General features: G+C 30.7%; 2 protein-coding genes across 6 annotated transcripts in view; one reads left to right on the forward strand and one right to left on the reverse strand.

Moving 5' to 3' along the window:
- Window positions 1-273: 273 nt before the first annotated feature.
- On the forward strand, window positions 274-6,318 carry Spase12 (Signal peptidase complex subunit Spase12). Its single transcript, XM_076459052.1, has 4 exons — window positions 274-552; window positions 1,239-1,298; window positions 4,053-4,139; window positions 5,972-6,318. The coding sequence occupies exons 1-4, from the start codon at window positions 511-513 to the stop codon at window positions 6,077-6,079; spliced, it is 297 nt and encodes a 98-aa protein (XP_076315167.1). The 5' UTR covers window positions 274-510; the 3' UTR covers window positions 6,080-6,318.
- A 2,589-nt stretch (window positions 6,319-8,907) lies between these two features.
- LOC143227801 (activated CDC42 kinase 1-like) overlaps window positions 8,908-14,698 on the reverse strand; it is a 56,920-nt gene continuing 51,129 nt past the window's right edge. For all 5 annotated transcript variants that reach the window (XM_076459048.1, XM_076459046.1, XM_076459050.1 and 2 more), the window contains exons 11-12: window positions 12,969-13,060; window positions 8,908-11,108 (exon numbers count right to left, since the gene is read on the reverse strand). In XM_076459048.1, coding sequence (XP_076315163.1) covers window positions 10,093-11,108; window positions 12,969-13,060 — 1,108 coding nt within the window. In that variant the 3' untranslated portion in view covers window positions 8,908-10,092. The remainder of the gene's footprint in view (window positions 11,109-12,968; window positions 13,061-14,698) is intronic.

Genomic DNA, 14,698 nt, shown 5'->3' on the forward strand with positions numbered 1-14,698 from the left:
TATATAAAGAAAGGCAAACCGGATAATACATTCATAAAATTTTGAAGTACTCATTACCACCAGGACTGTGACTGTACTAGTAGTAAAAAGTATCAGATAAAATAAACTGAAACTAATTCTTTAAAAAGACAATTACATTTCTGTAGTAATTCCTTGTTATTTATTCATTACTGCGAATTTTCATGTCTTTGTAAGGTTTTCTTCATTATGCAACGAAAATTTACTCGCTTGGCGAAACTATGTAGAATTATGCGATCGTAGTACCACCTATTTATCTGCTAGTAGACGTGGACTTAACTTGTTTCGGCCAGTCAACATTGGTATGAACTATAGTTAATTTGTCGAAGTTGACAAGTTTTTAAAAATTAGGTATTGTTATATTAGAACGTTTGGACAAACGTTTTTATTGGATTTTGGTGAACTATCCGGATTTATTGTAGTCGGTAATTGTAAAAGAACATTACGTCTACTTCGAGATAATTAAGAATACGAGTAAATAGGAACTGAAAGATGTTGGATAATTTGAACTTCAAGTCCATTCCAACACACATGGTAAGCCTACTCTACTAGTACTACTAAAATGTAGAATATCGTGAGAGTTAGATTGGCAGGAATACTCCCGGTGTTGTTAAATACATAGATATAATTCGATTAGCTTATCAGATCATGTTTACCTAAATTGTGATACCATCCAAATATGATTTAGTAAACATGGCATATTCGTACAAACTAAAATTTTATTATTGTCCGATTTTTGTGACTATATAGCTTATGGTTGCATACAATAATTGTGGTACGTCTGTACGATGTGTGACGTTAATTCGCAAACGTTCCATCTCTCCAGTATTCATCACTTCACAATTATTTGCATTTACCATATTTTAATAAATAAATAAAATTGTTCGTTTTGAATCTGATTATTGTTATTTAGCTAAATATGTTAATACAGTTATAGCTAATCAAATTATGATTGGTGATTGATATAAACAGGAATGCTGGGTCAGTTATGTCTTCGTTTGTTTTTTTCTTGCTGTGGAAATCACTTCATTTAATTCTTGTTTATTAGTACATAAAATATTAATTAAACTATGTGTGTATATATATATTTGTGTGTGTGTGTGCCTGGATACAATTACGTTTACTTGTCAAATCCTAGAAGGGCTAAAAAATATTAACATAGGTTTTTGGATATCTAGTTGTGTATTAAAGTGTTTTTTTTTATCTCTTTTTCTTTACAGGACTTTGATGGTCAACGTAGAGCAGAGAAGATATTTCAAACCATCATTTTAGTATTTGGTGTAAGATTATTGTTTGTATTACTTATTAATTGTTGGAGCTTTTGAACAACCTTTATGGTGTTATAGTTTTAACCATATCATGGTTGTGCAGCTTTCTAATATTTGTTTAAATAGAATATTAGCTTTTGTGAGGATATAGTATTAATTATTTGAATGTAAACCAGTTTGCCAAAGCTTATGAACTCAAAAACCTAGGATCTGTTACATGAAGTATTATGCTTCATTAAAGTGTTTTTAGTAGGCTTAAAGAAAACATTCCTGATTTATTAACTTTATATTTGATTGTTAACACTATGTAATAGAATTTCAGACAAACCTGTGTTGTTGTTTTTTTATAGCTCTGATAAATTTTGGAATAAATGAGAAATATTTTGATAATTGGCTTGTACAAGAAAGAGGTAGATTAAAGAATTACATTTTGACATATTTTTATTTAACAAGTAACCAGCCAAGTAAGATAATGGGATGGAACAAAATTATTTATGTTTATTCCACCATATATAAAAAGCTAACATTTTTATTTTTCCAATCTAAAATGTTTTACATGTATTATCTCTGGATTAATCTTATTTAACTTGTCTTTGTTTTCTTGTCACTTTCTTTCCTTCTATTATTTTACCTAGACTAAAATTGTAACATATTTATTTTAACATTTAATAATCATATGTAGATATGTTTATGAGACAGATTTTGTTTTTAATATAAATTTGGTTGTATTTTTTTAAAGTGGAAAAGTTGGTTGGGTAGAAAATTTAATTATTAAATACATTAATTAAAAAATAGAAAAATGTTTACATTCACATATTTGATAAATGTGTGTGTACTCGCACACACACACTATTGTTTATAGATGGCAACAGTTTTGGCACATTAAAAGAATATATCAGTTGTTTATTTGTGTCACTGGAGCTTATTAAGAGTGGAAGAATATATCAGTTGTTTATTTGTGTCACTGGAGCTTATTAAGAGTGGAAGAATATATCAGTTGTTTATTTGTGTCACTGGAGCTTATTAAGAGTGGAAGAATATATCAGTTGTTTATTTGTGTCACTGGAGCTTATTAAGAGTGGAAGAATATATCAGTTGTTTATTTGTGTCACTGGAGCTTATTAAGAGTGGAAGAATATATCAGTTGTTTATTTGTGTCACTGGAGCTTATTAAGAGTGGAAGAATATATCAGTTGTTTATTTGTGTCACTGGAGCTTATTAAGAGTGGAAGAATATATCAGTTGTTTATTTGTGTCACTGGAGCTTATTAAGAGTGGAAGAATATATCAGTTGTTTATTTGTGTCACTGGAGCTTATTAAGAGTGGAAGAATATATCAGTTGTTTATTTGTGTCACTGGAGCTTATTAAGAGTGGAAGAATATATCAGTTGTTTATTTGTGTCACTGGAGCTTATTAAGAGTGGAAGAATATATCAGTTGTTTATTTGTGTCACTGGAGCTTATTAAGAGTGGAAGAATATATCAGTTGTTTATTTGTGTCACTGGAGCTTATTAAGAGTGGAAACTAGATGTTTGTTAGCAAATATATTTGCCAGTGTTTCAAATTTAAGGACTGTTTTCACAGGTATATTAAAGTTTTTAAATTAAACAAACCACATATACTTTTCACTAAAATAATTAAACCTGGTGTTGTAAAATGCTAGCAGAAATGCCACCTACAGTTTGTAGAAGTAGTTGTACATCCCTGAAAAATATAAAATATTTGTAAAAAGTTAACATTTTCAAAAGATTTTTTTTGGTGGTGGGGGAGTACTATATAGAAAGTGTTAAGATTTTGTTCTTTAGTCATACAGGACTCGTTGCATTAACATGATTTAGTGTACAGACCCCAAAATTTCCTGATAGAAATTGTAACTTTATACATATATGTATATCAAAAGTGAAGCCCATTATTAAAAAAAAGTATTTTTTAAGAACATCAATTTTTTAGTACTACATTTAAAATTTATATCAATAAAGATATAATCAAACCCTCATGTACTGAAAGTTGTGTTCTTGTTGTGAGAATTGCATTTATTTAAAAACTGTTCTGTTATAAATAAATGATTGTTACACACACAACTGTTATTTTTCTAATTGTCTAAATTCTGAACAACCAAAGTGTGAATTTTTTTATGGATTTTTGTTTATGGTTCTGTTCAATAGATGGCGAAAGAGTTTTGGTTACAAACATAGATAATGACATGCATACTATTTCCATTATAGTAAAATGATTGTTAAAGTATATTAAATTGTCATAGTGTACAATTTATGAAATACAGTTTATATGTAAGAATATGGTTTAGGAGAAAAAAGTTAATATACTCAAAATTATACTTCTAGTACATTAACCTTAGAATACTGAGTGGCTTCTTGGTCTAAAACATTCTCTTATTAACTTGTTAAATTCTGTACTTGTTTCAACTATTAATTTTCTATTAAAATTACTTATTTGTCTTGATGTCTAAACTTCTTATTGGGTAACTTTTGACATGCAGTAGGCATATTTAGTGTTTTTGTACTCTTGTTGTAAATTCATAACAAGTTTAAGGTTTGCTTAATTACAAATATTCATATTTGTTTCTGTACAGTCATGCTATGCTTGTAATTAAAAAAATAATGGAGGATAAAATACCAGGGATACTAGCATGACTTTACAAGTTTAAGGAATGTTACTTGCATATTAACTAGTATTTGCAACATGTAATAATATTCCAAACATTTTTGTTGTGTATTTCGATAAATGATCTGTGTTGTTATTCCAGATTGTGGGGTTTATCGGGGGTTACATTTACCAGCAGTTTTCTTATACTGTTTACATTCTGGGTGCAGGATTTCTCTTATCGTGTTTGGTAAGTTAATTATTTGATTTTAAAAATTATGAACGTCTGTGTTTCCAGAGCAAAACAGTACAGGTTGATGAAAGATACAAGTTTATAGTTAAGAAATGTGGACCTAAATACAATAATGTTTTAAATTAATCATTTTTAGGGGTTATCAGATTTCCAGAGTAACAAACTTAAATTGGGTTTCCATAACAATTAACATTTTTAAAGTAATACATCTTTTATATGTTAAATAATCTCATGTTTATTATGCCACATTTTAAAATCATAGATAAACAAAATGTGTTGGAAACCTTATATTATTAAATTTAAAAAAAATGCACCTAAGTTATCTTGGATATATTCTAATGAAAACTCTCGCTACTTTATTTTTTTGTCACTCGTAAGATCTTTAAGTCACAGTTCCTGCAGTTGACCAATAACAGTGTGGAATGAGAAGAAAAACTGCAGAAAAAAGTGAGGGGACACAGTACCTTGTGGTCCTTCCATGTCGAGTAAAATTGCAGAAAAAACGGAGTCAGTTTATACTTTCTCTGATTAGGGGGGACAACAAAAAAGCAGTATAGTTCTCGTTTTATTGGGACATGTTGTAATAGGACTTGGTTTTGACAAGTATTATCTAGGCCTAAACTGATTTACAGGAAGTAAAAACAGTTGTCAGTTCTAGTGTATATTTAACTTACTTCATGTGTTTTGTAGTGAAATTGAACACTTTAACCTGTTGTAGAGTCTAATTCTTAGTATTTCAAATAATTATATGGAGTTGATTAATTATGTTTTAAACCTAACTCTCTAGTTACTTTAGTATAAGGACTGTTTAAGTGTCATCAAAATTTGTATAATTTTATAAAAACTTCCATGATCTGATATCAGTAGGGAAAATTATGCAAGATTGACTAAATATTATTGAAATTTTTAACATATCACAATTTTCTGTAAGTTCAAACATATGTCTTAAATATTTTAAACTTTATGTAAAATCAACTCAAAATTTACACTATACATAACAAAATTGTTAATGTAACTGAAATGTGGAAACATTTTTGTGCTTGAATTGAAATTAAATGAGACCAAACAGTGGTTTCAAAGTAACCTGTGATCCAAACCCAGCTTATTGCTCTGTATCTTAGAGATAAAACTTGTATATTTTAAATTTTTATATTCTTGTAAAATGAATTTTATAAGTTTTCTTTCTCATAAAATAATTATCAGTTACTGTAGATTTGTGTTTTTCTAATACTTTTTAACTTATCCAGTTAAGTTCACAGAGGCAGAAATGGTTGAACAGGTGATTTCCAGGGTCTCGACTTGTGGCTTGATTATTTCAGATTACAAAATTAGTGTCATAATTGCTTGTCTTTGAATTTTAAAAATGTTAAACATTTGAAAGTATTATGCCTAACAGAGTAGTATATGTATCACATAAACCTTTGGACAGTTGACTAAATGCTGAATAACAGTGTTTGAAACTCTCCTCACCACGTCATAGCCAGCCATAATGAGGAAACAAAGAGACGATGACTGATCTACATGCCCTTAATGGTTACTGGCTAAACACTAAACTCACTAGCTTTCTGCCAGCTGATAGTTTGGAGTCTTGTCATCAAGAATATGAAGTAAAACTTAAAATTAAGAATTACCTTTATCTGTGCTCAGTTGTTTAGTTATGACTATGAGAGAACATTGTGACTACTGATCTGGTTTTATAACATATCTAAAATAACTTGTGTACCAATAATTATCATTATAAATATTAACATTTAAACATCATATTTATTTCTGTTTCTTTAATTATTTTCAAGTTGGTTGTATATACAAGTGTCCTTTATCCCTGTTAGCTGACGTTGCCACCCTGGCCCATGTATCGACGAGCACCTTTACCTTGGCAGAAACCCCAGAATGAGAATGTTGAAAGCTCTCAGAAATCAAAGAAGAAGAATAAATAATACCATGTTAGAAATTCACTTGGTTCATGCCTCTGCATTCCATGATTTTCTTTGTTAAGAAAATTGTATTCCTTATAAAAAATAATTTCAGTTGTAAAAGAGCAAAACTAGTGTTGTTATTAAACTTCATCTCTGTGGGGCATATTAAAAACAGTAATACAGGTTAAAAAAACTTTTGTTTTCTTCCAAAATGTACATCTTGTTTAAGTAGAGAAATAAATGACATACAAAACACGTAATTCTGTTACTTATTATTGATATTATAAATATAATTTATGTATCTTGCAGCTTTTAAATTAGTTCTCTGTACATTCCAAGTAAAGTGTAAGTAGCAGTTGTAAATTTTCACTAAAAATGAAGCTCATATTCTGAAGGGTGAGAGTATACACACACATATTTACTGACATCGTTACCATCAGGTATAAGAATAATTAGAGAACTTTAAGAACAGCCAATATCAAAGTGTTCAGTTCTTCACCTGATCTAGAGGTGTGTACTTTGAAACAGGGTCTAAAAATGTTGTGAGCTACTGTATATAAAATTAATAAAAAACACAAATTAATAAAGGAACTCGCATTATTTAAATTTATTTCTTGTAATTAAAATTCTCAATATCTGTTCCTTTCCTAACTCAATTCTCTCAACATTAGAAGAAAACAGATTACAGACTTTAGATGTTTTGTACATCCACAAGGACATCTGAATATAAATTATTTTCTTGGAGGACATTTTTCTTAATGCTTGCAACAGATGGAAAATAAATATTTACCAAAGAGGTATTGGTGATAGTAACCAGATGTGTGATAACCCAAACTGGCAATTTTCCTCTGTGGCTCAATGGGTAAAACAAATTTTTAGTTTAGTTTGTTTCAAATTAAGCACAATGCTACACAAGGGGCTATCCATGCTCTGACCACCATGGGTATTTAAACCTGGTTTCTCACGGTGCGAGTCTGTGGAACAACAGATTTATTTCTATTCATAAACTGAATTAAATATCCCAACTTATTCCATGTTACTAGTGAAGTTAACCAAGTTGGTGTCCTTGTAAACCATATTTTATTAAACAAAATAACTGGATTTACTAGCTAAGTTTCATAGTTTTGTTCTATTCTGTTAATGTAATCTCAATACTTAGTAGGCAGATTCATCAATTTCTGTCCAACCTAACGTCCATTTCATTTTGAAATGTTTTTCATACATTTTATATCTATGTATAGCAATTTTTGAAACATATGGAGAAATTTGCCATCTTTTTTTACTAGAAAAATCTGTACACCTACTTGCTTTTGCCACACATTTATTATCAGAGACAAACTAAAGAGAGGTTTAAAGCTAAACTGCAAACATTCTCTCTCCTGCTAGATATGTAAAGGGTGGAAGATTCGTATGTTGTCAAAACGTACATCTGAAAGTAAGAGCTTGTGAACATGTTGGACTTCTTTTTAAAACTGTTACTAAATGTTCCTTGTTTCTTTTTTAATGTGTTTATGGTGCTTATGACTGCTATATTTCAATTCATTCTTTAACCTGGCAGTCACTCTGATACAGAAAACATTTAAACCACAAGAAACTCCCTATTATTTTAATAAAATTCATTTTCCTTGTAACTTTTGTTTTAGATGTGTATGTACTATTTAACTTTATGATGACAAGAAACCCAGCTGAAGTAAAGATGTATTCTGCAGCAAGCTGGTACAAGTTTTAAGACTAAGTCTTGTTAAACTTTAAGATGGCTTAAGAAGGTGAATCATTGTTCTGTATTTTAATTAAGTTTTAATACCCTTACTAGCCCTCTCTAGAACACATTTGTTATTTTGCTAATATAACCGTGTTACTCAATACAATCACACTTTTAGAACAGCTAAGGTCAACTCGTATAATTTCCAAATAATTATTAGATAGTCTGTGTTGTTGCTGCAATAAACCTCATTTTTTAATACTTGAGATATCCATAAGTAGTTTCTTAAACAGAATCATGTTTTGTTTGATGTTCCTTTTTTCTCTTCATCTATTAAATAAATGAGTTTTTACAGGTTCTTAGACATTAACAAACATGTTAATTTTCCATTATTCATGACCTAAAATAATCACCGTACATTTAAATGTTTTTCCCTCTAACTTGAGAACTTCTCTACATGATAATCACATATAAACATGTTTTGTATTTACCCATAATACTTGCAAACATCACATTAAGCTTTTTATTATTTTTACAAATATATATTCACCCAATCCTGGTTAGGTCAGTGGTAAGTTCACAGACTTAAAAATGCTACAATGAGGAGGATCAATTTCAAAGAGTGGATTGAGTGCAAATAGCCTATTATGTAGCTGTGTGATATTAAAACAAAACCGAAACTAATTATGAATTTCATTCTGTTTGAAGTAGCCACATTAACCTTTGACAATTTAGTTTACATACCTAAGAATACAAATTATGTGAGAAGTGCATTAATATAAGTATCATGGACTTGTGGTGGTTGGTAAAAAGTCCTTTACTAGAACTTTTAGCTAAGTTGATAAGAGTACCTGCTGACATCAGAGAGGTCTTGACTTTTAATCTGATTCAAGGAAATCTATAAAGAACTATCAGAAGTAAATCTGGTTTTGAAAACTAATAGCTGTACAATAAGCCTGAGAGAAGGTCTGAGAATAAACCTTATTTCAGGGTGAAGAATGTGGTAATTTGAGATGCTAAAAAGTACCTTTACTATTAGTTACGAGTGAGTTAACCCTTTAGCTCAGGTTGAATGATACCGTCTTGTACGTGAGTAGTTCCAGGGTTCAAAATCCTGGCAGATGTAAAAACTCAAATTACCAGACTGTTTTCATCATTTATTTTTTTAATTACCTTAAAATTAAAGCCCTTCTGAACTGAAATACACTAGTAACAATTCTTTAAATCTGTAGAAAATCAATAAAAGTTTGTGGTTCTATCAATTTCCACCTTTCTTAAATAAACCTTAGCTTTGTGATCAACTACACAATTAGAAAGAATATTTGAATATATTATTCTAAGCACTATAATAATTTAAAAATACCCCAGTTCTTTGCAACACTAAGCATTTTTGTATCATTTAAAGCAATTTTTATAAAAAACAAAGAAAAAAAACATTACTTAGAGAATGTTTATCACAGGTGCCATAGCAACAGCAGTAAAATTCATTCGGAAAGATAACTAAAAATCAAAGAGAGATAACAGGCATGTGAATACATTGAATTTTGATTACTGTAAAAAAATCCATATTTAAAAATGGTAATTTTCTCCAATCTTGTCTTTTTCCAAAGGTCAGTGTCAGTATAATCATCGTGGTGAACTTTTATATAGTGGTAGAAAGTTTATCAGTATGATACTGTGATCCCTTATCTACTCTTTTCACTTTGAACTTAATTCTGAAGTATTCAGACATTAAAAGCTGATTTATTAGCTAGTTTTATTAGGGTGCTAGTTTTCCTGTTTTGCATGTGTTTTGGCAGTGTTAAAGTTGCTAGTTTTCCTGCTTTGAGAGTGGCCTAGCAATGTATAATAAAACTGTAGACTGCTAGCTTCTGATTTGTTCTTCTAATATGAACAGTCTGTAAAAGTTTTGAAGCTGCTAGTTTTAAGTTCTAATCTGCAGCCTGTAAAAGCCTTCTCAAAGTGAGGGCAAGAAGTTATTCCCAGTCTGAGTTGTTGCTCATGTTGCAACTTCCTAATAGCAGTAGCAAGATCCATTTGATTTTTAAGAAGTGCTGACTGAGCCTCATTGACAGTCACATTGTGCACCTTCTGCAGTACAACTAATGTCAGACAACAGTCTCTCTCTGCTTTCCTCATTTCCATAAGCAGTTCTTGTTGCATCAAAGCAATTGGCTTCAGGAGAGCTGAATAAAAGAGGATTTTCTCTCCAGATTTGATGGATGTAGTTCCTTGTTATGACGTACTAAGAAAGGTTCTATTTCAACCATGTTAGGAAGTAGCACAAGTATATTTACACGTTTCTGGCCATGTGGAATTAACAAAAGATGATTCACAAAAACTTGGAGACATTATTTACTTGGGTCGGAATCACAGACGATCTCCTGTTTTGGCGAGGAACTGAAGGTGGTGGTTGTAAAAGAGGCATATTATCATTTCCGATTTTATCAAACGTTTTCTTATTTTCAGAAAAACTGGCCTCAGATGTGTCAATTTTGTTTTTCATTTCTGTTAACAGCTGAGACCTCCCATGTTTAATTTCTAGTGGAAGGTGATTTCTGGTGGATATTCCCCTTTCACCATTCCCAGCAGGAGTCTTATGTCTGTATGATGAATGGAAGCTAAGTTCACCAACTTTGTTTTCTAAAATATTCAATGTTTTTCCAACTTGACATTGTTTATTTGTTGGAGAAATTAAAACAGAAGGACGTTTATCAATCTTGGGTGAAACCTCATTAGCCCTGATATCTTTGTTTAAGTCAGGGCAACTTTTCATCCAAGATTTTTTATGCACATGGTCTTTTCCTACCACAAGTTTTTCCCAATCTTCGGGCACAGCAGAATAATATCGTCCTGCATCACAAAAATGTTCCTCAAAGTTCGGAACAGCTGAATAGTACCTTCCAGGGTTTGAAGGAGATGGAACTTTAGCAGAAAGGTTGGAGTAGTGTTTACCTGTTTTGTATGCTGAGGATACAAAGGAACTTATAGATGAGTTACGTTGTGTATTTATTCCACAGTCATCAACACCTCCATCTACAGAAGAAGTGTTTGAATCCACTAGGGATGTCACACTGCGAGAACACCGATGTAACTCTGAAGAGGGTCGAGTTACGGTAACGGTATGAACAGACCTAACAGAAACAGAATCACTCAGATCAATCAAAACTTCTTTAGTTGTTTCACGTTTCTTACTACCCCTAGATGTTCTAAACACAGTTTTTTTCACAGACTTAGGCTTTACCTTCATATATTTCATTTTGACATTTTCTTCAAGTGTTTCATCCTCCAGTTTATTATATCCAAATTGCCTAGTGTTGTTTTGCTTTGATTCATTTCCTTCTGGTCCTACAAAAAATTGATATTTAAATAACAATAATGATAAAATGAAACACTGAGCAAAGTGTTCTAAATCTCCAAATCACAATATATACTGACTGGCTACTAATTAGGTAGTTGAATAATTTCAAGTTAACAAAAGTGAATATTCCTAAGAATCACTTGACTATTGCTTCAAAGGTTAAATCAATACCACTCACTTTAAACTGTATACAAATCCATGAATGTGGACTAATTTTAAGACAATTCCATTTCTGTTCTTCAAACATTATTGAAGTGATGAACACGTAACAATAATTGCTAGATAGCATAAATTAAAACTACTTTAAAATAAAACCTAAAATGTCTCAGAGTCTGTTAGACCTCTGAATCATGCATAAAAAATGTTAGCTATAATCTAAATATTTTGCATAGAGGGCCTCCAACTCAACAAATAAATAGAATTTAAAGCATGTCCACCTACTGGGCCATGAAATATATTATGTAATATACTATTTTTTTTCACAGCAATGTTCAAGAAATTTTATTTCAATATTATTTCAACTAATTTTTATTTTACAGTTACTTATGTTAAAATTAATATTCATTGGTATAAATATAATCATTGTGTGCTTGTATAATACATGCATTATTAATAGCAGCAAAAGTAATTATTCCTTTATAATGACCTCATGGTAAGAAAGGTTAAGATTCTTCACACTTTTATTAATACAATCTATTTATTCAAATGATGACAAAAATTTCCAAGTAAGGAAAGGCATACGTCAACATTCTATAATCTATCAGCATAACTTGCATCTCAAGATCCACTGACACCGAGCCATGTCACAACACCCATTAGTCTTGAAAACACTGTAGAATAAGTCTACACTTATCTTTCAATAAGTAAAATATTATGATACATATATGTCAGACCATAAAAATATTCATGAAATATAAAGATTCTGAGAAGATAGGCACTTAAGTTTCTTACAAATTTTAAAGCCTCATCAATACAAACATCTAAACCAAAAAAATAAAAGGGCTTTCCAACTGGTTAATAAAGATAAAGTTCTTCTAGACATTTAAATTATGTTGGTTAGCCAATACACAGAACACTGAATGTAAATGGGTTTTAAAATTACGATATCAGCCTCAAAAAGATAAAAATTAGGCTAAACATTATATTTTTAATTATTTAAAAACAATAGCAAACTTTCAAAAAGGTAGTGTTTCAACTGATTGGAAGATACGTGTATTTTTAATTCAATAATTGTATTATCATTTGATATAAAGAACAATTTTTACTCACATTTTTTACACAAATCACAAACATATACTCATAGTAACTTATTTCTTTTTTTCCACAGTTATAAATTTAGTAATGTCACTGTTATTTTTTGAATTTTGCTCAAAGCTACTCAAGGGCTATCTGCACTAGCCATCCCTAATTTAGCAGTGTAAGACTAGAAAGAAGGCGGCTAGTCATCACCATTCACCACCAACTTTTAGGCCACTCTTTTAACAATGAATAGTGGGATTGACCGTCACATTATAAAGCCCCTACAGCTGAAAAAGCGAGCATGTTTGGAGCAATAGGGATTCGAACCTGCGACCCTCAGATTGTGAGTCGAACGCTTAACCCACCTGGCCATGCCAGGCCGAAATTTAGTAATGTTAAAGAATATTATACTTCATTAAAGGATGTAATATCTATTTGCAAATTTTGATATTACCAACTCCATAGCTGTTATCAATGTTATATACAACGTTAACAAAATTGTGATACAGAATCTAGGTATCAATCAACATGTCACAGAGAACATAAACATTTACTGTAACATCAATACTAACTCGTTGGTTTTATTAAAATTCAAAAGAAAGTCTCACTTTGATTTCTATCCAAGAGCTTTGGTGTAGTAATATCTTCTTGTGGTAGTCCTAACAAGTCAGGTGGTTCCATTGGGTTACGAAGATAAACCCTAGAATTCAGATTACGTTTTTTTTATAAATGCTTCACCGATTTATCAAGAATTTAAAATAATGGATTAAAAACAAGCTAAAGTTTAAAGAACTTTCACACATAAGTTTGTATACACATGCTCTCTTTGTTTCCTCTGTTAAAAACATTCCATATCAATGTTTCAGAACATTTATGTTTGATTTATTCCACACTAATTTCATATGGATGTTTAAAGTAACAATATTTATCTGCTGTAAGATTCACAGTGCTACTGCATAAATACCATATAAAAATAGAAGCATAAATTTCAGACCAAAGAAACAGCTCTGTTTTAAAAATAAAGCTATGCAATGAGCTATCTATACTATGCTTACTCTCGTAGTCAAAAATCAGAGTGCATTGTAAGTATTCAAGCTTACAGCTGAGACATCAGAGGGGTTTGTTTTCTGACTATCATGCAAAGCTACAAAAGGGATATCTGCACTAATTGTCCCTAATTTAGCAGTGTAAAACTATAGGGAAGGCAGCTAGTCATCACTACCCACCACCAACTCTTGGGCTACTCTTTTATCAGTGAATAGTGGGATTGACTGGGACATTATAATACCCCCACAAGTGAAAGGGTGAGCATGTTCAGTGCAACTGAGATTCAAACTGATGACCCTCAGATTAACTAGTAAGTGCCCTAACCACCTGTCCATGCCAGACCGGTGAGTATGTAAAATTTTATTTATTCTGTACATTTTAACACTTCCATTGACATGAAAAATGTTTTACCATCCATTTTATTCAAAAATGTTACTTTACAGTTTCATCACGTATAGTAGTCTAGACACAGAAATATTTGTGTGTGTTAAGTCTCGTGCAGCTTGTTTCAGATCATGAGAATTTCCACCCCTACAAGTATCATTTTATTTCACAAATTTTTAACTTGTCCCATAAAATAATTAAGAACTTAACTATATTAATCTCTTATATCGTATAGTAATGAAATTCAAGTTTTGAACAAGATTTTTGTAATTTTGTTAAGAACTATAAATGTATTGCCCCGATAATGAGGCAATGTTTTCTTGATTAATAATTAGGTTGTAAAATTCAAAGTTGTCTCATAACTGCAGCAGACCACAGGACCTTTCCTCCTACTCTAACCTGTTGCATTCTTGAATGCAAGTTCTTCATTAGTTCTTAGAGTTAATCCACTTGCAGACTGTTCATTGATTTTATAAACATAAAGGAGATTTGGATGACACACAGTTTTTTTTTCCCACTAGTTCCTACAAATTAGACCCGTTATATCTTAGATTGCCTTATAATGGTATTTCTGTCACTAAAAATATTTCATAATTGTTTAAACTATTTATAAATTACTTTAAAATACCCATAATAACAAGCAAGTAAAATCACATTGTGCTCCATTAGATTGTTTTACTAAATCACAACAACTGGAAGTTAGTTTATAAATTGAAATCTCATCCATTCTTCTGCAGCCACCATTATAGCAGCTAAGTGTTGGATATTTATAATTTAATTAAAGTTGGGCAGTTACATGAACTACCTGAGAGTACCAATTAAAATAATTAGTGTCAAGTAAACTAATCAATTAACTGAAATTATAATTAAATTGATTAAGTAAAACTAGTTTTTCAACTATTACTAT

This window comes from Tachypleus tridentatus, chromosome 10 (assembly GCF_004210375.1).
Source record: "Tachypleus tridentatus isolate NWPU-2018 chromosome 10, ASM421037v1, whole genome shotgun sequence".
In the NCBI taxonomy this organism is placed as follows: Eukaryota; Metazoa; Arthropoda; class Merostomata; order Xiphosura; family Limulidae; genus Tachypleus; species Tachypleus tridentatus.